Source organism: Pomacea canaliculata, linkage group LG14 (genome assembly GCF_003073045.1).
Source record: "Pomacea canaliculata isolate SZHN2017 linkage group LG14, ASM307304v1, whole genome shotgun sequence".
Lineage (NCBI taxonomy): Eukaryota > Metazoa > Mollusca > Gastropoda > Architaenioglossa > Ampullariidae > Pomacea > Pomacea canaliculata.
The window spans coordinates 729,411-757,390 of NC_037603.1; the positions used below are offsets into that span (position 1 = coordinate 729,411).

A 27,980-nucleotide genomic window follows, 5' to 3' on the forward strand; every position below is an offset into this window, starting at 1 on the left:
AACTATGACTAGTGAAGAGCTGAAAGACTGTCTCAATGAAGAGAAATAGCTTTTATGAAGGGAGATAAACAGAACATGAAAGAAAAAGACAAGTTCAGGGCAAAGGCAAGTACGTCTAGGGTGGAACACAGAAACAAGGAAGGAAAAGGACAGCAAGGAAAACGCAAAGAAAGCATGGAGGGGCATAAACATCATGCCGGGTAGAGAACAAAAGAAGCAAAGAGTACAACGTGCTTTCTCCTGTTTGTTAAAGCTTCTTTGACATCACAAAAATCTTTCCCAAGACTGACAAAGTTCAAGTTCATTGTGTTTGTCATGGATCTAGTCAGAGTGCTAGGACTGGGCGCGTGTGTAGATGAAAGCGTGCGAATGATGGACGTTCTCTAAATAGAACGTGACAAATGACGTATAGTGACGTCAAAAGAAATAGTGAGGTAAGCGAGAGGGACGTTGAGAAGGGATATGGAAGCAGAAGGACGTGAGAGGACATTTTTAGAAGAAGAAGGACGCTGGAGAATAGAGAGAAGAAGAGGACGTTAGAGAGTAGATAGAAGAGGAAGAACGATAGCGAGTGGAAGAAGAAGAAAGTAGAGAGCGGAAAGGGAGTCGTGAACGTATGTGCCAAGACAGTGAGTTTATAGCGTGTGAGGTGTTCGTTGTACTTTGTAGAAGTGGAGATTGAAGGAAAAACTGTGGTGTTAGAGACCGTTTTGCTTTTATAGTTAGGATCTTTTTTTTTTTTTGGTTGGTAATTTTGATCAATAAACAGACAGACTCGTACAGGCGAGTCATTCTTCAATTGGAACGAAAGAACGCGCAATTGTCCGACCCGCTGGTGAGTTGGAGAGAGCGAAAAACAATAGTCACCGGCGGTGTCGTGACAATTTGGTGACCCCCGACGTGACTCGCCTTTTGCGAGTCTGTCTGCGTCGTGAAGAAGTCGTCAGATTTGTTTTATAGAGATTTGCAGAATAGAAGGAAAATGGCTGCTCAAGAAGAAATTGTGATAGATGTTGCAACCTATAAGGAGGAAGGAAAAACAATAGGACTAGAAGGTGAGGCTTTGACAAAATATATATTACAGTGCATAGAGAGACATGAACGACGCTTAGCACGAGCAGCAGAGAAAGAGAAAGCAGAGAGAAGAGAGACTAGAGAAAGAGAAAGCAGAGAGAGAAGAGAGACTAGAGAAAGAGAAAGCAGAGAGAGAAGAGAGACTAGAGAAAGAGCAGAGAAGAGAGACTAAGAAAGAGAGAAGCAGAGAAAGAGAAAGAGAGAGAGAAGTAAGAGAGACTACAGAAAGCAGAGAGAGAAGAGAGACTACAGAAAGCAGAGAGAGAAGAGAGAACGAAAGAGAAAGAAGAGAATTTGAATTAGAAAGCTACGGTTGGAAAACAGCGAAAAGGATAATTCACAACGACAGTGAACCCGGCCGTGGAGGTCGAAATTTCAAGGACTAACCCAAAACTTCCACTTTTTAAGAAGAACTCGACGACATAGACTCATTTTTATATCGATTCGAATCACACGCTAACGCCTCCGATGGCCAAAGGATCTATGGCCTCTCCACCTTTCAGCCATTCTTCAGGGAGAATCTCTTAAACTTTACCATGCTCTTTGTATTCAGGGATCTGTTGAATACGAAAAACTAAAAGAGAACTATTAACTAAATTCCAGTGCACAGAGGAAGGCTATCGTGAACGACTAAGAAGCATTCGACCCCAAATGGGAGTCTATGATATCCTTCTCGACAAGATTAATAAGTATAGCTGACGATGGGTGGAACTATCTAATGTCGAAAAGTCATACAACGGATTACGAGATCTTCTTTTGCGTGAGCAGTTAATTCAAAGCGTTTCAAGAGACCTGGCGGTTTTTCTGAGAGAAAGAGCTCTAGCTCCGTTGAAGAAATGATAGACTGTGCTGAAAAGTATAGACAAGCCCACCCAAACAAGATCTTGGCTCGGCGACCTGAAAACGCCGTAGCTGCTAACGCTACGTATCATCAGCCAGGTAAACCCAACCTTCCTCAATCATACCTCCTAGAATGCCTAACACCCAAACCATATCTCGCCCTAACACTAAGTCGTCCTACTGCCCCGATACCTCCCTCACACCCTTCCGTATACCAACGAAACAATCAACCTAGACAATTCCAACCCCGTTCCCCTCCTACGTCTGAAAGCATCCAGTGTTATGCTTGTCGTGTGGTATGGCCATCTAGCCCGTGAGTGTGCTAATACACTGCGTCGCGAACACAATACCGCCGCAGCAGTGGACACGGAGGAAGCAACCGCCAACATTGCCGTCTTATGTTCCTCCTCGATCCCTAACGAAGTGGGAAAACTACATCTTTTCCAAGGAGAAGTGAAAGGGAAGTCCGTCCAAGTTTTGCGAGATACAGGAGCAACAATCTCAGGCATTCGGCAAGTTTGGTGGCCCCACATGAGTATTTAAATAAACGCCAGACATGCATAACATTTGGCGGACGGCGAGAGATTTCCCGTTGGCGAGAGTCAAGTTAGAACTCCATTCTATACTGGCCCCTCACGTGTTGCGTGATCAAAAGCCCCATTATTGACCTAATCATTGGAAATGTTAGAAGAGAAGCTACTCGTTGTGATGTAGAATCTGAGAGGACCAAGGCTCAAAATGTGTCACAAACACAACAGCCGACAATACCGAGAGAATCGACTCCTCAAGAGGTTCATGAAACACTGAACGGTAAAATCAACGACATGTGTGATGAAATCAGAGAGTTGCGACAATGTTTACAGAACTTTAAAGAAAATACTGAACGTGATGAATGCAGACTGCAGAGAGAACTCAGAGACCGGGACAAAGAAATTATTGGGCTTAAAGATGAGACAGAGGTTTGGCGAAAAGAAAGAGATGAATTGTGTAAACAACAGTGGGTGACAGTTGGTGATTTTGCAGAAAAGGTTCGTGAACTTGAATTAGGTCATAAGAAACAGTCTAATGACCTACAGAAAGCCTTGGAAGAAATCAAATTCTTCAAGGAGCGTGAAGAAAGCATAAAGAAAGAATTTGAGAACACTGTAACAAAAGAGAAATATCTGGACAAGGAGATATCGGCCAATGGTGAGACTAACAGGGCGGTGGAACGATTGACAAGACTAAAACGAGAACCCGAACAAATCTCCGAAGACAAGAGAAAGACTACAAAAGTGTATCTGGACTCGAGACATCAGATGTCGAGTGAAGTAGAGGAAAGATGACAGACGCTGGCATCGTGACCAAAGAGTTTGAGGTTCATCAGACCTTCAAAGAACTCAGACAGATCTGGGAAAAGCCAAGAAGAGACGACCATTTTCAGACGACTATTATGGGACATACTTTCAAAGAATTAGGATAACTGCTGCTAGTATTGATCCGGAGGACAAGGACAAGAAAGACGAAGAATGTGAGAGTATTCAAGAACAGAAAAAAAGAGAACTATCAAACTAATCTTTACATGACTCTATAAGGATAGAATACAAGCCTTCTATGACTGTTGATTTTCAAAAGGGACGCGTCATGAGAAAAAGGATATTGTTATTTAATGTAAAATCAGAAAAAAGTGACTACGAACATTAACTTTGGGATTAGTATAGTGTTTGTCATGTAACCTAGCTTTACGGACAATGAAAAAGAAAATTAGGAAAATTTTTTTTTCAATGGAAGGGGGGAGAAATGTCACGGATCTAGTCAGAGTGCTAGGACTGGGCGCGTGTGTAGATGAAAGCGTGCGAATGATGGACGTTCTCTAAATGGAACGTGAAAAATGACGTATAGTGACGTCAAAAGAAATAGTGAGGTAAGCGAGAGGATCGTTGAGAAGGGATATGGAAGCAGAAGGAAGTGAGAGGACATTTTTAGAAGAAGAAGGACGTTAGAGAGTAGATAGAAGAGGAAGAACGATAGCGAGTGGAAGAAGAAGAAAGTAGAGAGCGGAAAAGGAGACGTGAACGTATGTGCCAAGACAATGAGTTTATAGCGTGTGAGGTGTTCGTTGTACTTCGTGGGTGCGGAAATTGAAAGAAAAACCATTGTGTTAGAGACCGTTTTGTTTTTATAGTTAGGATCTTTTTTTTTTTGGTTGGTAATTTTGTTCAATAAACAGACAGACTCGTACAGGCGAGTCATTCTTCAACTGGAACGAAAGAACGCGCAATTGTCCGACCCGCTGGTGAGTTGGAGAGAGCGAGAAACTATAGGCACCGGCGGCGTCGTGACAGGTACCTAGATCTTTTTTCTGCGAATAACACAGCCCTGATAAATAAATATGTGTCTAGTTCCTGTGAAATAAATATGCACAAGATGGCAAATCGTTTAGTGACTGTTTAGTTTAGTTTCTACCTGGATAAAAATATATAGAGTTAGAAAACTAGCCATTTTCTTTCATTATCTGTTTTGCTTTTTTACTTAAATTTGTAGACAATGTTTGCTAAATCATAATTGGCAAGATCAGGTCTGCCTGGAGGTCTTGGAAGAGTCTTGTGGGACTTGATGTCAGATGACAACATTTAAGACAATGTATAGGAAATAATCCCTAATGTTGGTGGTAAGTATACAAGCTGGAAAGTTTTGCACTGTTTTGAGTACATTATTGACAATGTATTAAAAATACCAGCAATTTGAAGCAAATACTGAGTGTATGTAGAAGCAATTTTTTTCTTCTTTATATTATTAGTGCGTTTTCCTCTAGACAAATGATTATGATGTGAAAGAGATTGATCCTACATTCAGTTATTTTAAGTTCAACTGTATTTTTGTTTTTAAATACACTTTCATATATCAATAATGAGGCACCAATAAACTGTTCTTAAAATTATTCAAATGAGATAACATTGTATATCTATACATTTTCAGGATCTGCACTACTTTCATGATCTACAGTTTCTTAGCCTGTGTATAGTGAAGAAAGAGCAGGTTGAAAACTGCTGCAAAAGAAAAAGCATATTGAAATTTTCACAAGCAATTTTAAATTGAATGTAAAGATATTGAAAGGCATATCCCATCTCCGCATCAAATATGGATCTGCTTAATGGTATTTGAAATGATGATAAAAGGAAAACTACAGCTTGGCTAATAACCAGTATGCAACTGATTTAAGCCGAGGTGGCTGATGAGGAATAGAGATTGTACAGTATATTGGAGGATTGTGCTACGTAATTAGTTAAAAAATGAGCAATTAAATTCTCATAATAAGAAAGATGATTTTTTTTCATGTTTAAAAGAACTCACACAGCAACCTCACACCAGAACAAAAGCTTCTGCGCCTGCTGTGAAATCAAAGACACATTTGCTGTGAAAAGAAAATGCCATAAGAAAACATATTTAGTAAAATGGAAATTAAAATATCTTTACAATCAATTAAACCTACAGTATAAGAATTTAAATTGTAGTCACGAAATTAATAGATACTGAGTTGACATAATATATATATTTATGTCCTTGTATTTTGATTTATTTTGTATCATCTCCTTTATTTACATTTGTGCAAGATTAATATTGATCATGATGTTATAGTGTTAAATCCACCCTCCAACTTCAGGTTGATGCTATTTTCTGCAATATTATAATAGGTTATTTATTCTCTTCACACACACACTCTCTAGCTATTGTAACCGTATGCAGCACTGAGCAGTTTTCAACGCAGTGTTAAACATTGTTTATACTAGGTGATTAATAGTTCGATTATTTTTACAACTTTAAAATCTTTTCGTCTGGCACAGCAATACTTAGAACCAATTGAAAGTCGAATTATTATAAAATCTAAAAAGTTATATTTATCTCACAAGGTGACTTCCCTTCAATATAACAATATAATATCTGGAGCAAGTGGTCGCTTTTTCGAGGCTGAAGCTAGATATTTATAGTTTTGTTGTATGATGTGGGAAAACCCGATACGGTAGACTTCGTTGACACCCGGAAGAAACATCGAGTAGAAATGACTTGATCCGCCATCTTTCAACTTTCTTTTATGACCAGAGTAACAGAGGTAAGTCAGATATTGCTATAATTACAGAATATTATACACACAACCCAGTCCATTCACTTAAAGAAAGGTGTATATTATTTCTTGTGGTTATATCCATGTACCTGTATAGTAGGATACCACCACCACAGACAAAGGTGACAGAACACAGTGACAGATTGTGAGATTTCAGGTCTCAGGTATTGCCAGCTTTGGTGACGAGAGGTATGTAGGGTGAGGGTCGGGGTGGCAGAGCTCTGGATGTACTACGGGTTGTTTAAACATTTGCTTCACAAGCCAGCACGGACAGAAAGGGGGTTAGTAGGGCTGGCAGTAAGATCAAGTTCTACCTGTACAAATCGTGTAGACGCCATTAGTGACAGAGCGATGCCGTCTCACCTGTACAGGTAGACAAACTTTTATTTCGCGGTTTAAGTCAATTATCTACCTTTGTGTTGTCCCGCTATAACACCTGCTGCTGTGTTATAATCAGGTGTAAACAGTGCTATTACATGTAATAAAAACGAATCGGATTTCGTAAATGAGTTGGTATTAAAAATAACACGTGTTATAGTTAGCTTTTGTTGTATAGGTGTACGTATACGGGAATTGTATTAATTACTACAGTTAGCCACGTGATACATTTTGACAAGTGGCGCTAACAATGTGGAATGCCTTGGACAATAAATATCTCACTACATCTAGTGTCGCCCATGTTTGACATCCTAGCTGTCTACCATCATCAAGCACAGAGAGGACATGACAGTCTGTATCCTGTCCTGACAGACCGCAGACGACAGTCGCTGCCTCTTATAGACTTGGTCCTGCTGAGGGGAGACCACTGTCAGCCATGTCTGGTCCCCCGCCGTCTGCTTCACAACAGGTGAGACAAGGGGTTAGACAGGGTCAAGGTGAAAGAGGTTACAACTTGCATAAGTGGTAAAAAGAAATTTAACGATGTGTACAAATTATTGTAAAATATACTCTTATGCGTATTTTTTTATCAGACAAGCTGTGTAAATGGAGTTCAGTCTAGGATGTTACAATGTAAATTTGTAATAAATATTACAGGGACAATGCTGGAAAGGAGGCTCTGGAGGAGAAAGTTCTACAGGCGGCGGAAGAGTCGAAGTTTACCTACACGCCGTGAACGACGAACAGGCTGCACTACTTCAGAATACAGGTGAGTTTGGTTTTCGTGTTATTCTCTGAGAAATATTTTGTTTTGAGCAAGATCAGGTGAATAGTGTGGCTTTTCCAGTACGGCCATGAACTAACGGATGCTCAGGTTGGTGTCAGCGGATGCATTGTCGTTTTGAAGCAGCCAGGGTGCAACTTCTCACAACACCCTGAATATCCGGCAGTTCCTGGCCGAGGATTTTATCACCAACCGTGATATGTTGGTCAATAAGCAAGTCTACAAAGAGATTTTTGTGGCGTTTACTTCGCTTATTGTAAATGAAAAGACAAGAGTTACAAGAGGAGAAAAGGCGGCTTCATCACAATGTTGAACAACTGAAGCACTAGGGGGCGCCCTTGACGGACTATGACTGTCGGGGCAGAGATAGCTGCCATCAGGCTATTGGGGAGCACCGCGGTAGTTGAGGTCTTCTACATTGTGTGTATGATACATTGTGTGTATGATACACTGTGTGGACGAGACCATATTCAATGTTAAAGTTTTGTATCACATGCCCTAGGCCCTCATGGCACACTCTCAAAAATCTTTTTTAAAGTCTATGAAGTTGTGATATAGGTCCCATTGATATTGAAGATGTTTTTCTATCAGGACTGTGCACCTACCTGCTATGAAGCCAGTCTGTTCTGTTACTATTAGTTTTTCTGTCGCAGTGCTGATACGATTCTGTGTTTCTTTCAACATGAGTTTAATTGGTTTGATGATTAGACTTGTTCCTTTCTCTAGAAAAAATACGAAAAATTACTGCTTTCATTCGTTGGACCATTCTGCTCTTTTCTAGACACTTTAGCACACAACAGTAAGTATAATTATCATTTAGTTTGTTGTAATAATTACAGTTTCAAATGCAACTGTAGGCTGGAATTTTGTGTAAAAAACAATTAAACATATATTTTTTTACAGAAAGCATATGTCTACTTGACGAGGTGAGCAAACAGTCAGGCGCTGAAGTAGACTTTGATGTCAACTCGTCACCTGTACTCGGTAGGAAGGTTGTCACCATACGTGGTGTTCAATCTCAGATCGACGAAGCAGTCAAGCTCATCAATAAAAAGGTTTGTTTGTTTTTTTACACATTTATTTAAATAAAAACTACATGAGGATCTAACAGTATAAATATAAGCAAAATTGTCAACTTCAAAAAATTAATTTGAAATGTTAATTGGAAAAAAAGCGATTTGAACATGAACTATACTATGTGGTAAACAATAATGCCATTGGTAATTTGTAATTAATATTTCCTTTCCGAAAACTGGACTAGATTTATGTAAAAGTAAATGATAAAGGTTTTGTCAAAAAAAGTTGAAATAAATTGACTTAATAATACGTCAAGCTTTCAGTTTCATCTACTAAAGCGGCTTTGATGCAGTTAAATTATCAGAACAAGCCCCAGACATTCTGCTTACAAATGGGTTGAGCCTCCCTGATCTCGACTCTGACGCCTACTTCCCTGCCTCCTGTCTACTTCAACCGCGTGCCGATAACCAGAGAGTCCATTGCTGTGAAATTTGGTCCTACCACACCTGACCAGCCGGTAGTCAACAAACAACGATGACTCCACTTGTCTGTCACTCCCAGAATCCAACCTCCTCGATTCAGACAGTGTAGCCAGAACACGATGGCCAATGAATGGTTTTTTGTCGAACAAGGCTAAACAGAAAAAGAAAGTTTTGGTAGACTATCAGCTGAATTCGAATACTTGATTAACCTTGTTACTCAGCCGCATTGCCAGTACCGTCCCCAGTCTCCGTCGTGTCTGCCCCGAAACTGAAACAAGAACTTATGTACTTTTCTCACCGCATTTTGTTTGTCGTACTGAGGTAAACATTGTACAAACTACAGCATGAAAGAACACAGAAAATAGAAATCAAAAAAAAAAGCTAAACAGCCGTGATCACAGTGGACAACGTAGCCATGTTCTCACCTGTGTCGACATCGCTCCCGGTCTGATACTAGACCATCCTTCCCAACCTCACGTAATCAAAGCCATCTCCGCACACCGGATCTAGCTCAAGTTAAAAACTTGTTTCAATCATAAATTTAATAATATGACATTTCACTTTTACAGACCAATGAAATACGTATATTTTACTTAAGGAAGCTTACGTCAGAAGTAGCCCGAATGAGTTGTGGATTAATTTATTTGCACATCTTTAACAATTCCACATACTTTAACAATGATCTCTCTTGAAGACAATTATGCATACTCGATGACCCGCTGTGGTCAGCGCTGCTGAAAAGCGCCACGTAGCGGGAGAACACTGTATCATACACAGACACATTCACATACAAGCCGCAATGTATACCCGCTTGACATCATATAAAATTTTCAAAAAAGCCTCTTAGTTTAAACACACATGTCAAGAATACTTTTATACGTTTGTATTTAGACCTGTTCGTGTTGGGAACAACAGCCCCAACCGTTGTGTCTGTGCTGTAACATTTACCCAAAACCGTGCTCATACATGGCGAACCGACACTGCAGGACTTGTGTTCTGACGACATCACATACTGACTGTACAACACGTAGCCAGTGAGTTGTAGAAATGTAGGATATATATAAAAGAATATTATTTTTGTAAAATATGTTCCAGAAAACAGCATTCGTGAAAATCATCTCTGTTGTCCTTACTAAATTTACTCTTGTCTCCGAGATTAAGATATTAATCAAGCTGGATTGAAATAGCTTAGTTGAACAACTAAGAAACCTAGCGTATTGTTGCGTGCAGATTCGTACTACGAAATGCTGCATACGCCCCACAAGCCACCTTTAAATTGGTAGACCCAAGTCGAAGGGATCCTGAGATGAAGACGATGTGAACTCAATCTCGCTACCTCTGTATTATCATAGTAAAAAGAGTTGAAAGGACACAGACAAGAAGTGAAACGTCACAAACTTGAGCACAAAGAGATGACTTTTGTTCGCTCGAAATCCAGACTAACTCCTTGTAGTCGTAGGAAAAGTGTCGTCACAGAGTCGTCTGATTTTCTTGGAAAAAACTCAGCCTGATGGTACGGAACCAATGGCTCTCTTCAGGGCGATTCGTGTAGAATCTCCCAATCCTCTACATCGTACATTGTCCTCGCCCGTGCCGAAAACAGAAACCAAGTAGGAAATATCTGCGGGAGTCTAGAGTCCTCCATTACACAAAACCGATGTCAAATCTTCAAGACTGTGGTCATAGAGACTAAACACCCACACCACAGGCTGGTTCAAGCTGTAGTGCTGTTATGTGTATGTAAGACTGGATGAGTGTAACGCTTGTGAGTATGAGTAGATAATAAAGTGACTCAAATCTGGAAGTAGAAAGGAAATTAATATGTTAAGACCAAACTACCGAGATAGGAATACATTTGCATATTTGCATTCTTTCTATTCCAAACATTTTAATTTTTAAATCTCTCGATGACAAGCAGAATATACAAATTCTTGGTTATTGCGGTTAAGGGCTCTGGCCAACGAGGTAATAAAAGTTAAAACAGTCATTGAGACAGCGTAAAATGTCACTGAAGGTAGATGTATAAGTTGATCACCGAGCACGACAAAGTGACTTACAAATCAATCGACTATTTTTATCTAACAAAGACTGAAAACTGCTTTGAAATTCCTTGACAAAATATCGAGAAGCTGCGTCTGTGAAAGCAGTGAGATGGAGTTATGCGACGCGAAGTGAAGACGAGAATGAGAATCAACAGGCCCCCAACAACAAGTGTCCGAAGCTCTCAACAGCGCCTGGACACGAGGGAAGTTGGCCTTCAGGGCCTGGAAGGCAGCGACAATGTTGGACACTGATGTTGTAAATACGAGCAACTCACAGACAGGCCACTTGGATGAGTGTCCTCCCCGACGAGGACATAAAGTCTTGTCACACACGTACAACCTTGCTGCTCACGTTGGACTTTGACATCTTAATATTAGTTGTAGACAGGATGTGACATATCTCGCGTGTCTATCATACTTTCTCCATGTCTGGAATAGTTCTACTGAAGCAAATAATAGTCGCTTCCTCTTATGTCACGTTTATTGATGGGGTAACTTGAGAAAGGTGAAGTGTCACGAGGGTTTACTGTAAATATTTTTGAAGATTCTCTGGTACAGTTTGTAATAGTTATGTGAGGTTACTTGTTTATTCACTCAGTGATGCTAAACTAGTTTTCACAAAGTTAACAATAGCTTTATTTTTCCACTGGTTGGCGTTAGATTGCGGTAGGTGACAGTATTTTATTGGTGAAGATAATAAAGATAGAGAGAAGAATCATGCTTCACCGAGATAGTACAACTCTTAGTAAGATTCTAACGTTAGTGACAGAGAGAGAGAGAGACAGAATTTAGAACTACTTCTAATTTTTTGTTTTGTTTCTTAGAATAGAAAGTACGTGAGTACGAAGACAGAAAAAAGTTATTACTTGAATGTAACAATGCCAAACTTGTAGTAAATAATGTAAATCACTCATATACAGGGTTCCTCACAGAAATCAGTTGATGTTGATTTAATAGTAAGATGAGCTCAAGTGTCCAACATTTGTTTGTTTGTAGGTTTGTGGTCCGGCGACAACAGTGACTGTGCCATGCACATGTCCTCCACGTGTGAGTGTCAAACAGAGCCGGTGGTGAGATGGTGTAACGGAGAGTGCTAGCATGCTGTAAAACACTCTTCCGAGCAAGTTCACCTACACACGGCGCCTCCCACGACTCTTTGTCACCGGACCGCCCGGTACAGGTAAAACGTGTGGTGCTGCTGCTGATGGCCATCATGTGCGAATGTGGGTCACACCCGGTCTACGTTGTCAGCGTACGTGGATAGGGACATGCAGCGTTGCTGCAGTGTGTGTATCACTGTTGCTTGCAGCAGTAACGACCAACAGTCAGCAGGTGTATCACCCGTAGGCCTCATCTCGTCATATTGACGCTGATTACGGCGAGGGTAAGACTTGCTGGAGAAGGCCGTCAACGGGCTTGTCAGATCGCGACGAGCGGGGGGTCGTGTTGGGACCGCCAAATCCATCTAGTCATCGGCTGATGAAGTACCGAGTGAGTGGAGGTGAGTCTGTACGCGTGGTTCAGCTGTGATGGGTGATAGACACACAGGTAGATGCTGTCTGAATTTACTGGATTACAACTATTTGGTGCTTAACAGGTGATGTTCCTCAACAGTTGTGAACCTGATGGAGTCTGTGTTGTGTCAACATCAGATTTATTTTGAATCATCGCTGTTAACATCTACTCTCGATTGTGTTGCAAATCACGTGTCATTATTGTGACATCAGTTACTTGATGATCATTGTAAACATATTACAATCATTGATACACAAACAGATCACACATTAATAATAGTACACAATGTAACGCGTGAGCCTACATCCTATGTTACAGTTTGTGCTACAGAATGACAACTTCCAGACTTGTGTGAGATGCTGCTGACACGAGTTCCTCGTCTCCATCTGTGGGCGGCAAGTTGTTCCATGACTAAACACACGCGCTGGGAGCAGTGGAATATTTACCAGACCCTCCGCTCTCCTCCGGCCGTCGCAGAGAAGTGAGGCAGGACGCGATGATCACTACACACCGTGGATGTACTGCACGGGGGTACAGGAATTAGCGAGGTGTGCCCGACCACACAGACGGCCCGCCAGTCACACGACTGTAAGCACCGAGGCAGGGTCACTCAGGTCGAAGGCAGTTGACTGTGTGACGTGCGGTCGTGAGGTGGCCAGCTCCTACACAGTCTCCGTGTTGTGTTACAGGTAGGTGTGTGTATGTGTAGTGTAGAGGTTGTTACAGTTAAACACTTACTATGTGAAAATAACAAAACGGGTGAGAAACAGGTCTGTAAATAAGTGTGTTAAGTGACGTGTGTCTCTCAGTTTACGTGATGACGTCACGATGCTTTGTTTATATCGATGTTGACAGGGAGAACACAACACAACATCTACAAATTGACCTCTACCAGTGGCCGCACAACAACCACCCTGTCTACAGTGGAGAGACGTGCTGGTGTTGTACTTTGGTGACGTTAATGATCAGCCGGGTGTGGTGACAGGACTGCAAGAAGCGGGTATCCCAGTGCGGATGATGGAGGATGATGACACCGAGGACGTAGCCACCGCCCGCAGTGACGTGGTGTGGGTGGCGCGTGGACATCGTGTTTGTGGTCTGGAGAGAAAAGTCGTCGTCTGTCTGGAGAAGCCTGATTACGGTTTATATAGATCTGAGTATTTACAAGAGTACAACATTACCTCTCCCCGACTTGACATCATGTCCCGCTGTACGTCACATCTAGTGATTGTCTACCCTGACTACAAGCCGCTAGAAGGTGACTGACACTGACACTGACACTGACACACCTGTCACCTGCTGTTGTCGTGTGTCAGTCTCTTACACCAACAATTGTCTTTTAGTGTTTGTCCTCTTCTACTCTCAATCACCACGTCATCACCTTATGATGTAATAGATATGACGTCATTATAGATTTTTACATCACTGTGTCTCTGTTTACAAAACAAGTGTCAACAGGTTTGTCTGAGGTGTGTGTTAGTGTTTTGGTGTTAGTGTCAACATATCCGTGATATATTGTGAGTCTACAAGTGTGATATCTGTGTCACTGTGTGTATAAGAGGTTGTACATGTGCTGTCAAGGGCCTCAGACTGTAATGTCAGCGTCGTGCACTAAAGTATTCAGTCTGATATTGTTTACTGCCTGTGGTTAAGAAAGGGGACAGAACTCTGAGACTAAATACAGACACGAGTGGTCCATCAATCCCGCCTCCCTGAGTTAAGAGATTTATTTATGTAAATAAACACAACAAACACTAGCGGCTCACTTATACAACATATGTTACAAGTTTAACTGTTTGGCACAAACACATTCACACGATGTACACATGTTGTTTCAAATCGTTTATAAATGTCGGCCCCACGTTTCAAAATGAGTGTTTCAATAAAGATTTTTGTTGTTAGTTTAAAACAGGTACAGACTGTTGTTAAGTTGTTAAAATAGTTTTAACAGTCATGTCACCTACAGGCACACCGTGAGCACTGTTTCAACAAAGTCAAACAACAGGCTGACAATATAAATATACCGCAGACAGCAAATAAACCAGTAAATAGCAATGACAGGATACAATACTTACGTCACGGTCACATGACACTGTTACAGTTTGCCAACATTTTGTAACAACATGTGATGCTAGCCCTCAGTGACGTCATGTAGATTGATGATGAAGGTGGACAGCGAATGCTAACGCGTCTGTACCTCTGTGTGTCGATGATCTGTTTGACTAAAGAAAACCTTTTCCCGATGTGTTTTGATGGAGTCAACACATGTATAACTTGGGACTCGACATTTCATTGTATGTTTGACTGCAGCTGTACTGTGTCTTGGGGTCACTTTGCTAGAGTGGTGAACTGCGCTGTGGTGGTTATTCTTGTGTTGTATTTTTTCTGTTTTTTGTAACAAAAAGTTTTAAAAAATGTAAACAATGTCGAAAGCAGCACTAGCGAACGTACGGTGACTATATCTTCTCATAAAACTACAGAATCCCAATGAATAGAGGACCGACAGTGTCAGGGACGTGTTCAATTCACACTTTCACACTACTTGTACTCACTGTACGCACACGTCCCCTTACGTGTTCTTTCATTCACAAATCACATAGATTTTTCGTGGGCAACAAAACTTTTAGATCAGTCGGCAATAAACACGCACACACACACACACGATATTGCGAATTATATATATTTAAAGTCTGTAGGTCTTCCACGCCGTGGCCTGTAAATCAAAGTTGACGTATTTTTTTGAATATTTCGTTGAAGTCTTAGTTACTCACACCGCACTGCCTGAAGAGAACGTCTGTGCAACCCAAAATTAAAACGTCCTGGTAAATTCCTCCCTTTCCCTGGTCCAGAAGTTGTTCAGTCTTGGTAACACTTGGCTGATATCCACAGACAAAACTTTTAGGGGAAACCACATACACGTTCCGGTTCTTAGTAGGAGTAAGTGCTGACTTGGCAGACACCTAGTCGACGACTAAGAATATATTCTCTGGGATCAACACACAAGATCCAAAGCGAACACCACGAATAAATTCTCTGGGATCGACACACAAGATCCAAAGCGGACACCACACACTTTCAGTCTGCCTCTCTTCACTGCGCACAGCCGTCTGCTGTCTTCCAAATAATTTTCACGCTACGTCCCTCTAAAATTGCGTCATAAAATGACGTCGGGTGATAAAACATGGCTACCCTTCACATTCCTGTGTATGACATCTTTGGTATGTAAGTATTACCGAGTATGAACTACACCCAGCAAGATATATGTAACCACTAGCTGTATTATATATATAGATACAATCACTAGGTGTATACACAAATAATATGTGTCTACACGATAAAGCACACTACATCGACTGTGTGACCTTTTCACCGGCGAACTGTATGAAGAAATCATTATGGCGGGATGTAAGAAGGAGGCAGTTGATAGGAAGTTGTGTGTAGGTGGACACAGTATGGTGCAGACAAAGACAGAACAACACAAATGAGTGTAAATACACAACAAACACACAGATCAAGAGGAGACTTAGATCGAAGAACAAGAGAGTGCAGTCCCCTTAAGTCAGTTAGGCGAATGGACATCACTGTCGGTTTAACTGTCAGCTGGTCTCAGTATATTATTTCTCTACATTGTCGTCAACAGACATTTGTTTGCTATTTTTACAGTAATTTCCGTGAAATGTAATCCAGGCACTTTACGATGGACGCGCTCGTAGCAGACGAACCTCAGCGTCAGTGTCGCAGGCTATTTTTATCCTGCTGTAGAGGGATAGGGCAGATAAAGATCAGCTGAGTTTTGTTGTGTTTTGACGTCACCAAGTCGTACGCTCAGCGCTGTTTCTAACGTACTTGTGTGGCTGTTGGCTGTCCGTTGCCTCTTCTATCCTTGTGCGCATGTTTCTTGTGGAGCAAAGCTTGGAGATGAAAGTGTCGATGGTGTCGGCGCTGGCTATTATTTCAGCCCCAGCGAAATGTTGTTGTCAACCTCGGAGTTCAGCGTGTCCTGGTCAGTCGTCTGTCAGCAGCAGGCTGTGGTGGACGTGCCAGGCGGTGCTGACCGTAGTACATGGGTGCCACTGTTGGACAAGATCCATCACTGAGCCGTTTGGGTAAATAAACGAGTTTTTTCTCCCCTCATTATAGAATTTGGAAAAACTCTGATCGGTGAGTGCGTAGGTGGTTCTGCTTGTGCATGTGATCAAATCAGTTTGTCCAGTAACTAATATCCAACATATGTCTGTGGTTTGTCTGTTTTGCATGGACTGGGAATGTTTATGACGAGGAGTTTTAATGATGTGTTTCACACCAAAGAGAAAATATTTCATAACCATTTTCGCTATCATCACCACTGACAATCACAACTACCCAGTACATATGCACGTCATTATAACACAAAGTCACTTTGAATTTAAAGCATTGAAAGGTCAATGTCACACCAGAGAGGATCCTCTTTCATCACATCTTGAAAATTGGTATCACTAATCTAGCTTCTCTTGTATATGGTGCAGATATGAGTGCATGTGCATACTGTTTCAAACTTTGAAGGAAATTCGGAATCAGTGTATCACTTTTGGAGGATATGACAGTGTGTTGTGGTATTTCTTTCAGGTGCCCCTAATAGCCCACTGGGAAAAAATAAGTATTATCTTATCTTGTAGAGTGCTTTCATCATTTTGGGTGATCACGAACTTGTATCCCTGGACTACTGGCAGACGATTTATTTCACTTAACTGCTAGAACGAGGCTCGGGACCACAAAACTTCCGGTTAAGCCTTCCATGGTTTGGCGAAGAACTTCAATGGCTATGTCAGCAAAATCTGCAAGAGTAACAACAATTAAGAAACGCACAAAAGGCGTTGGCGATTGATTGGACATGTGCTCCGCCAGCAGACAGCAGACCTCTCCACAGTCGCCCTACGATGGAGTCCAGACGGCCGAAGAAAACGAGGCCGCCCAAAGGAAACTTGGAGAAGAACAGTGGAAAGGGAGATGAAAGGAAAGGGCTGGACACGCGGTTACCTGGAGCGGGTTTCAGGCGATCGACATCGGTGGCGGACTGTGGTTGAGGCCTAATGTGCAACCTGATGCACGAAGAGGAATAGATAGATACTGTAGATCAGGGATGCCCAACCTTCGGCCCGCGGGCCATATCCAGCTCGCGACGCGGTGCCATCCCACCCGCGAAACTTCTGCCCACAGTGCAGGAGATCGACATGTTAGTAATAAAAAACTTAAAAAAACGAAAAAAGGGAAGAAGAAGTATTTGTCCGTACGTAGGGGCGTCTCTCAATCTTTTTTTTGAGGGACGAACATTTCTATTCAGTGCTCCGACTTGGTGTCTTTACGATGCAGCCGGACGTTCAGAAGTTGGTTTCGGGAAAACAACTTCAAATATCCCACTAATTACTACATAATTAATGGTAAGTACAACTTGTTTCTAATAAAAATGGCAGGGCTTCTGCTAAGGCTAAATTCTTTGGGGTCCCAGGGACCCCTTCTTCAGATTTTTAAGGGGTCCCTGTTCTTCGCCCAAATTTGAAGGGGACCCCATTGACGAAAATTGAAGGGGTCCTCCGAACTTTTAATGCGTAGTACGCAATTTTTTGCGTAAGCAGAAGCCCTGAATGGTATCTGCTCTATTTTTTTTTCCTTTTTTATTTTCTTTTTTTTTTTTTTTTGTATTTTTGCGGTGAAGCGGCCCGTGACACGCATGTCGGAAATGTGTATGGCCCGCAGGCCGAAAAAGGTTGTGCATTACTGCTGTAGATCGTTATGACGCAAAAAGAATGATCACACCCAGTGAGTTGTGCTTTATTCACATAAATATCATGAATCCGAATCAGGTACATACTATTGCCACTGGGTAAATCAAGGTAATTATTACTTTAATTAACTAAATGTCTACAAACAGCCCTAATTATGAAGCCAACAAAGAAGCCTCCTCAAATGACACCAGCAACCTTCTTCTGCTCATGGTCTAACGAAATTCCGTCTTTTGCAAATCTTGTGCAATAAAACCATTGGTTAAAACGATAAGACTACATTTAGCCTTGTGTGCTACATGGTGATAGTGTCTGAGTGTGTTAGTGTGTGTGTGTGTGTGTGCTTGTTTGGGTGTATGTTAGTGTGTTAGTGTGTGTGTGAGCAAAAGTGTCTGTATGTGTTAGTGTGTACGTTAGTGGGTCTGTTTGTTATTGTTAGTGTGTGTGCTTGCTTGTGTGTGCGTGTGTCTCTTAGTGTTAGTGTGTGTTTGTGTCTCTGTGTGTTAATATTAGAGTGTGTGTGCTATTTTTAGTGTGTTTGTTAGCGTGTGTGTTTGTGTGTTAGTATTTGTGTGTGTGTAAGTGTGTGTGTGTAAGTGTGTGTGTGTGTTTGTGGGTGTCTTAGTGGTTGTTAAATTTAGCGTGTGTGTTAGTGTGTCAGTGTTAGTATGTTAGTGTGTGTTAGTGTGTGTTAGTGTGTGTGTGTTTGAGAGAGAGTAGGAGAGCAGTAGACGGCTACAGCCCCGCTATTTACTATTGTTTTGATGTCAACAGTTCAGCTCAGTGCAATTATTTTCTTCTTGACATTGTGTCTTATCTCGAGTGACTCAGCGAGCAAGAAATAGAAAAACCCACTGTTAATGTTATCTCTTCTGGACTTTGTACCACTTCCTTGTGATAAGAGATAATAGAGAATAAAGCACCGGGCAAGTAAAGACTAGTGGGTCACTATGTTATTCCTCCATTTTGTACAGGTAAATGGCGAGGCGACATCTTGTGTCTGGACTATTATCGACCGTGAGTACAGACAATCTTAACTGAGATAAAAATTATCAAACTTTGGTGGAATAGTCTTTTCTCTCAAATGTGATATACGTAGGACAAACAAGCACAAAGTGAATTTTAGTCTCGTGACTGTAACTAGAAGGACATTGCATTGAGAACTGTTGTTTAAAGTAGCTAAGGTTGTGACACTGAACATTCATTATACCTGATGTAAATGTAAGGTGTCTTCAAAGTTGTTATTTATGAGGTGAAGATATGGAGTAATCGATAAAGCTGTTTTACAAGAATATATAGAAAACATGACCTACTGGTGAGTGTATCGTGTCAGTCCTGTTGATGACAGTCTATTAGCCTTAAGTTTGAACTCCCTTCAACAAAAATTTAACATTCTCAACGCCTTGATTTTCCCGAAGGATACCAAAATTAAATTTGTACAGTATTATCATTATATGGTTCAGCCACATTTTGTATTATTATTTTGAAGTAACTTTTGTAATATTACTAGTGCTTTCCTTGATACAGACTTCGTAGGGAGATAAGTTACTGTAAGCCAGCATGGAATGTATCTTGTGTATGTACATATATAAGGCTGACATCTTCCACCTTAACCCTAAACTACAGCATTTGGAGTGCGAGAAGTGACGCCCACGAAACGTTTCATGGCAAACAGATAAATGTTTTGTATAATGTTGATATCAGCAATAAGTCCCCGTATTTCATAGACATTTCACAGAATTGGTTGTATTTGGTTATCGAAAAGTTTTGAAAAAAAATGGGTGCCGATCATCTAGAAAGCATAAAACTTGCTTTTAAGATGGAGTGCTAAGAATTAGCATGAGTAGAATAGAATTGGTATGTATGTGTCATGATGACCCTCCACGACGAACTCAATTAGTCTTAAAGGATTGTAAAGGCAAAATAAAACTGCTTAGAATCTCGTAAAGAGTAGGATCACTTGAGTCTCGTCTATTTTCCCGTCTGTTCATATGGGAAAAGTTGAAGGCTTTGTAGAATGTTGTGTTTAAAAGATAAATTACATTTTTCTTTTACTTAGAGGAAGTCTCGTTCTCCGTCACGTGACCTTATGACATATGACGAAGACTGCTTACCAAGTGAGACAGACTGTTTTCTATAAATGTGACCCTCTACGACGAAATGAGTCTTAATTCGCGCGTGCATACCTTTGGATGATGATCTTTCTTCCTTTGGAGTTAAGCCCTGCTGACATGAGTCCTGGTATAATATATCTATAATTTCCCTTAACACACACCTACTCATATTCAAACACACATATATATCGTCCCCCCTCCTCACACACACACACATCTGCTTATGCATACATGTGTAACACTGCTTGTATATATATATATAACCCCCCCCCCGCACATGCACTCATTTCTGCTTCTATATGTGTGTATGTGTGTATATGTACATGTAACCTCCCTTACACACATACTTATATCTGCACATATATATTTATCTAAGACCTCCTGACCCTAACAGCTACTCACTTATATGTGTGTGTGTATATATATATCATCCCCTACACACAGTCTCATATCTGCTTGTATATATATATATGTAAACCCCACTACATACACACACAATCTGCTTATATATATATATGTTTTCTAATACCCATGACACACCCCTACTTATAGCTATATATATACTTATGCCTATATATATAATTACCCCTTCTCCACACAAACTTTCTTGCAATGCAATAGTTCATACACAAATATTTGACTGAACAGCACGACAGCTGCAGCTCGCACTAACATTTTCACACTTACTAACGCGCAAATTATTATTAACATAACGCTGCTGCTGCCGCTGCTGCTGCTGATGATGATGAGCTCTTGTCTGGTGCAGCATCAGTAACCCTGAGACATAAGTAGTATGTTGAAACTCGATGGTACAGTAGGCACCATCCAATAAGACAAACCAAAACTGTTAAACAGTCAACACTTCAATGAAAGTAAACAATCCCTCACCACTGATGATTTAGAATTTCGAAACATTTTTATACCCATTATCACAGGCCGTAATTTAACTAATTAAAGATTTAGTTGTGACAGGTTTTGATAAATATGGTGAAGAGGAACAATAATAAATGTGATTTTAGTTGTTTTGGGATCAATAATATGAGATAACCACAGGTGTAAAGTCAAACTAGTTTTGCTGATTAAAAGGAAACTCTCGATCGCGATGATTAGCTGACAATGAGTAACTTTATTATCCCAATGGGTAACATAGGAACAGTGCTCCGTTATTATTTATGTAGTTCTACTTACAAAATAAGTTCGAAGGTGTAAAATTAAAAAATGGACCAGTAAAAGAAAAACAAAATAGCAGCAAGAAAATAGCAAGTGTGAGAGATATGAGGAAGAGGGGAAGATCTGAGCAACCTTAAAAAAAACACAACAACTTACATCTAGATCATTCAAATACACACACATACAACAACAACAACAACAGCGTGTACACAAACCACTGACAATTCATCTGTGATTTAGCAGCTGCACTGTATGTAGATGGCACAACAAATTCATATACCTGTTGTTTCTACACTCAGGCATGCTATATTTACTTGAACTTAATAACACAAATTCTCCCGTTAGCACCTGTTCACATATTGACAAAATGCAGAATATGCTTACTCCACGAGATATTCATAGATGGTAGACACTTTAATTAACATGTTTTACTAGTTTGCAAACCAGTGGAAAACAAGCACTGTGTTTAGTTTGTTTATTGTAAGCACGAATCATTTAATCAGCTCTGGTCCTGACTTTTAAATCAAGAACTATTTTATTCGTTAGTAAACATGACATTGAAAAGGTGATGTTTGCACAATGTGTTTTCACCTGTCGACTGCTGCATACAAACAATCACAAGAGAAGAAATGTCTCTGGTGCCGCGTCCTTGTAACCAATAACCAGAGTTTTGCAGAATGAAACAGATGGGTTCCATGTGTGGAGTAAGAGCACAGACTACAGGTGCTGCCTCCCACTGATGTCCCCCTGTTTACAAGACAACTCTGTCAGCCATGGCTGGTCCTCCGCCGTCTGCGACTCAACAGGTGAGACAAGACCGCGATCATTTGAATACTGAGTGACAAAAGGATGTGCACAGGAATGACAGCAAGAGCATCTTAGAAAAGTTTAGCTTTTCTAGCAAATGGGATTCGTTATCAACACTATAAAACACTCAAATTTTTTTTTAATAAAAAGAATCCCTAATATATAGACACTACATATAGAAAAAACATATTTTGAGTGTAAAATACATAAAGTAAGATGCAAGAACATACTGAAGTCTCTGTCGAAAACATGACCCACTAACAAATTAAACTTTCTAAACAGACCTCATCGTCGTTCACATTGTGCCCATTCTTCTCGCGCCTCAGCTAAAATCATCCTGTAGTGGCATGTTGGTAGGAGAGAAAAGACACATTTCGCTGACTAAAGTGTTCGAATGAAAACCTGAGGTTTTGGGGTCACGATATGGAGGTCAGGAGAAAGACAAAATGTTTAGCAGTTAAAGCTTCGGAACTAAAAGCATCCAACAGACATCAAGTTTTACTTGTTTGAAGCAAAGGGTTGGTGAAATGATAGCTTTCTGGTGTAAACTTTATCGTGGATGACATGTTTGCCTCCCATGGGTTTTGATCTTGTCAACACAACTTTTTGGACTTGCTAACCTTGCATAGTCAAAATTCTTCCTGGGAACCCAGAGATATTCTTATATATCGCTGACCCATTTACATCAACTTTACATGAGCACTTTGTGGCTTTTTTAATTTGCTCTCCTGTTCTTTGGTCCGATTAAACAGATTTTGGTCCTAATAAGCGAATAATATTAGGCTTAGGCAATGGGATTCGTTTTGGTTCTTTAGGATTCGGTCTGAATACGTGGGGTTGACTGTATACAGCTTTCCTTTCCACTTAGTTTTTACCCTGTAATTGTAACATGTTGAATATTCTTTAAGAAACGAAATAACGTGATTGAAGTATCGGCTTTACTTTTTTCAAATAAAATGTACAATGGTTTTATTAAAGGGAACAGACGCCGAGACATTCTGGCTTCAGTGGGTTGAGGCCGCGTACCCTGAACTCGAGTCTCGCGCCTACTTCCTGCCTCCTGTCTACTTCAACCGCGTGCCGATGACTAGACAGTCGGTAGCTGGTCAGAATGTTCTGGTTCTTCAGTCAGAACCTGGACAGGCTGGTCAGTGCGACAAACAGGGGATGGGTCCACCTGTTCCTCGTCAGGTTGTCAGTCCTCAGCCTCCTAGAGTTCAGGACAGTGATGTTAGAGATGATGCTGACATGGAGCGGGTTCTCATGTGTCTGCAGACAATGTCTAAACAGAATAAAGAAGTTTTGGTAGGACTTAGTCAGCTGAAGTTCGGACAGTACTTGAGTGAACCTTGTTACTCAGCCGCAGTTGCCCAGTTACCTGTAGCCCTCAGTCTTCCGTCGTGTCTGCCCCGAAACTGGAAAGAAGGAGACTTTGATGTACTTCTTCTTCACCGCCATTTTGGTTTGGTCGTACTTGAGGTGAAGACATTTGGTGACAACCTACAGGAACTGAAAATGCCACAGCAGGAAATAGATAATCAAATAAAAAAGAAGCTTAAACAGGCCGTGTCACAGCTGGACAAGGCGGAGGCCATGTTGTCTCACCTGGTGTCCGACATCGCTCCCGGTCTGCGCATCACTAAGACCATCGCTTTCCCCAACCTCACGGCTCATCAAGTACAGAAGGCTATAGCTGGCGACACCCAATTGACTCAAGTAAAAATATTTTCGACATTTAAGTAAAACATATTTTCATTTTAACAAAATACATACACAATGGTATTGTTATTTCGGAAGTAAAACGTTTACACAAGATACAGCAAATAACAACAATTACGATTTTATTGCCATGTTAAAAAATAATTTGCTGAAACTTGATAAATATAGGAATTTATGTTCTTTCAATCGATCACGGGATTGTTTTTACAGACCCTGTGTGAGTGTCTGGGAACAACATCAGACCCGGCGGACATCACAGGTGTGTGTCTGTGCTGTGATCAGTTGTCTGACCCCAAGACACCGTGTGACGTCACTAGTCACGTGCTGAGGGAACTCGGACACTGGTGGCAGCGACGTGTGGCTGGGGCTGGACCTGACAGTCACATGACCAGCGTCCTGTACAAAACTCTGGTCGCCAGGTAAAGACTAGAATTGTAGTGCAATATGATGACACAAAGTCAACTTGTGTAAATATTTTGATGTACCGGAGAAAACGTCTGTCATGAGAAACTTGCTGGTTTAGTTTTTTTACTTAAAAACTATGACTTCCTTCACTGTCTCAGCCATGGAGAAAGTCAGCAGTCATGCATTGAGGACTGGTAAACCTAGCTTGTAAAAACTGAAATCAAACTTGCAAAGTCCACAAAAAACTGAGGAAACTAGAAACATTACACAGACATACATGCAGGTTGTCTTCAAAAATAAAACTCTTTTCTCGCAGACACTTCTGTAGAAAATCCTGTTTTGAAGCCTCTGCTATCAGACTTGAAGCTTCGAGATCAATGAACCCAAACAAAACAGACCTGCCAGGACTGCTGTCCCACCTTGAGTGAAAAATGACCTAGCGCACCAAAATAAATTAAAAATACACTTAAAAACACAAGGTACAAACAACTGGGCAACAAATATCGTCTTAAAAATGCGATGTTCACTTACAATATACGACACTACTATGTGCAGGTACATAACAGAAAACCTTCTATCCACGCAGACTACCTACACACTTCAGTGCATTCCTACTCCTGTGACTACATTTTCCCTTTCCTTCAATTTTCTTGAAAACAGACAAATTATTTTGGTCAAATAGCAGGTTTATGACACTCGGATGCCACAAGGGTATTTTGTCTAGGAAAGACAAAGATGACTATTTATTGTACACTGTTCTATTTGCTGACTGTATATTTACTACATAAAAACAATGTATGTGATGCATTTTTTTAATACCAGGTTCTGTGGTCCGGCGACAACAGTGACTGTGCCATGCACATGTCCTCCACGTGTGAGTGTCAAGACCCTGGGTGAGGCCGTGTGGTGGACAGGAGAGTGCTACACTGCTGTAATGACACTCTTCCCGGAGCAAGTTCACCTGCTACACACGGCGCCTCCCACACTCTTTGTCACCGGACCGCCCGGTACAGGTAAAACTGTGGTGCTGCTGCTGATGGCCATACAGTGGCTGCAATGTGGTCACCACGTCTACGTTGTCAGTACGTGGATAGGGAGTCGTGCAGCATGCAGCATGTTGTATCACCTGTTGCTGCAGACAGTAAAGACACAACAGTCAGCAGGTGTATCACCTGGTCAGCCTCACCTCCTGCAGTATGACCTTGGTGGCGGTGAAGACATGGTGAAGGCCGTCAACGACTTGTTATCGGCGGCGTTCGGAGGGTCGTTGTACGTCATCGCTGATGAAGTAGGGAGTGACGGAAGGTGAGTTGTACAGCGTGTGATGTGATGATAGACACACAGGTAGATGCTGTCTGCATTTACTGGATTACAACTATTTGGTGCTTAACAGGTGATGTTTCCTCAACAGTTGTGACACCTGATGGAGGTGTTGTGTTGTCAACATAGATTTGTTTTGAAGCATCGACTGTTACACAGATTGTGTTGCAACACGTGTCATTATTGTGACATCACTTACTTGATGACATCATTGGTAACAATTTACACATGATACACAAACAGAATCACACATTAATAATAGTACACAGTGTAACGCGTGTAGCTACATCCTATGTTACTGTCTTGACAACAGAATCAACAATTTCCAGACTTTGTGTGTCGAGCTGCTGACACGAGTTCCTCGTCTCCATCTGTGGGCGGCAAGTTGTTTCCATGGAAACAGACCCGCTGGCTGGCAAAAGGAATATTTAACCAGACCCCTCCGCTCTCCTCCGGCTGTCGTCAGGGAAGTCGAGCAGGACGAGATGATCTCTCGAGACGGTGAGGTACTGCGGTACAGTGAGCGAGGTGTGCCCGACCACACAGACGGCCCGCCAGTCACACGACTGTATCACCGAGGTCAGGGTCACTCAGGTCGCAGGCTAATTGAATGTGTGACGTGCGGTCGTGAGGTGGCCAGCTTCCTACATAGTCTCCATGTTGGTGTTACAGGTAGGTGTGTGTATTGTGTAGTGTAACGTTGTTTACAGTTAAACACTTACCTATGTGATAAATAACGAACGTGTGAGAAACAGTCGTGTAAATAAGACTGTTAGTGACGTGTGTCTCTCAGTTTACGTGATTACGTCACGATGCTATTGTTTATATCTATGTTGACAGGGAGAAGCACAACAACATCTACAACATTGACCTCTACCAGTGGCGGCACAACACCACCCTGTCTACAGTGGAGAGACGTGCTGGTGTTGTACTGGCGTAATGTTAGTGATCAGTCGGGTGTGGTCACAGGACTGCAAGAAGCGGGTATCCCAGTGCAGGTGATGAAGGAAGATGACGTCGAGGACGTGGTCACGGCCCGCAGTGACGTGGTGTGGGTGGCGGGTGAACATCGTGTTCGTGGTCTGGAGAGAAAAGTCGTCGTCTGTGTGGAGAACGCTGATTACTGTTTTTTGAGATCTTATTATTTACAACGGTATAACTTTAATACTGCCCGACTTGACCTCATGTCTCGCTGTACGTCACAACTTGTGATTTTCTACCCTAATGACAAGCCGCTAGAAGGTGACTGACACAGACACACCTGTCACCTGCTGTAGTCGTGTGTCAGTTTCTTACATCAACAATTGTCTTTTAGTGTTTGTCCTCTTCTACTCTCAGTCTATCACCACGTCATCACCTTATGATGCAATAGATATGACGTCATTACAGATTTTTACATCGCAAGGTCCGTGTCTATGTTTACAAAACAACAAGTGTCAACAAGTTTGTCTGTTACAGAGGTTTGTGTGTGTTAATGTGTCAGTCTACCAGTGTGATATCTGTGTCACTGTGTGTATAAGATGTTGTACACGTGCTGTCAAAGGGCCTCATGAGACTGTAATGTCAGTGTCGTGCATTGTGTATTGTTTACTGCTAGTGATAAGCAAAATAGACAAAACATTTGTATGTTTGTCTGCAGCTGTACTGTGTCTTGCGGTTGCTTTCCTTCAGCGCATTGAACTGCGCTGTGGTGGTGGTTATTCTTATGTTGTATGTTGCTTTTTTTAAATAAAAGTTGTCAACAAAAACTAGCACTAGCGAACGTACGGTGACTATATCTTCTCAGAAAACTACAGAATTCCAAAGAATAGAGGGGCGACAGTGAGAGAACATGCCGATTTCCTGCACTGTGGGCAGAAGTTTCGCGGGCCGGATGGCACCGCGTCGCGGGCCGGAGGTTGGGCATCCCTGATGTAATAGATATGATGTCATTACAGATTTTTACATCACGAGTTCGTTTCTCTCATTGCAAAAAATTGTGTGTTTGTGTGTTTGACTGCAGCTGTACTGTGTCTTGGGGTCACTAGAGCGCGATGAACTGCGCTGTGGTGGTTATTCTTATGTTGTATTTTTTCTGCCTTTTTTACCAAAAGGTCTCAAAAAAAAAAAATCTCCAAACTAGCTCTAGCGAACGTACTGTGACTATATCTTATCAGAAAACTACAGAATCACAAGGAATAGAGGGGCGACAGTGAGAGAAGGCAGCCAATAAAATGTAAAAGCAAAGTAGACCTCATTCAGCAAACAAAGACACGTGTTTGTTTTCGATAGTTCACATCACAAGAAGTAAGATTACAGACCGAGTACTAAACCTAAAGAAAGAGGCGCTGCTACCGATGAGGATAACACCGCTCACTCAGGAAGCAGGCAACAGAAGGTAATCACTAACGAGCAGTGTCTTTCATCTAAAAAGAAAAGCTGAGAACAACGATGTGAAAAAGAACGGTAGTCA

General features: G+C 41.4%; 2 protein-coding genes across 3 annotated transcripts in view; both read left to right on the top strand.

Moving 5' to 3' along the window:
• The window catches only part of LOC112554948, a 141,959-nt gene that overhangs the window by 73,347 nt on the left and 40,632 nt on the right, over nucleotides 1–27,980 (top strand). The window contains exon 1 of one of the 2 annotated variants that reach the window (XM_025223031.1): nucleotides 5,825–6,004. The exons of the other annotated variant lie outside the window; for it this stretch is intronic. The gene's annotated coding sequence lies outside the window, so the exon portion shown is untranslated. Of the gene's footprint in view, nucleotides 1–5,824; nucleotides 6,005–27,980 lie in introns of those variants that run through there. 2 annotated transcript variants of the gene reach the window in all.
• LOC112555482 overlaps nucleotides 18,960–27,980 on the top strand; it is a 70,690-nt gene continuing 61,669 nt past the window's right edge. The window contains exon 1 of the mRNA XM_025223915.1: nucleotides 18,960–19,010. Within this exon, the coding sequence (XP_025079700.1) occupies nucleotides 18,972–19,010 (39 nt within the window). The 5' untranslated portion in view covers nucleotides 18,960–18,971. The remainder of the gene's footprint in view (nucleotides 19,011–27,980) is intronic.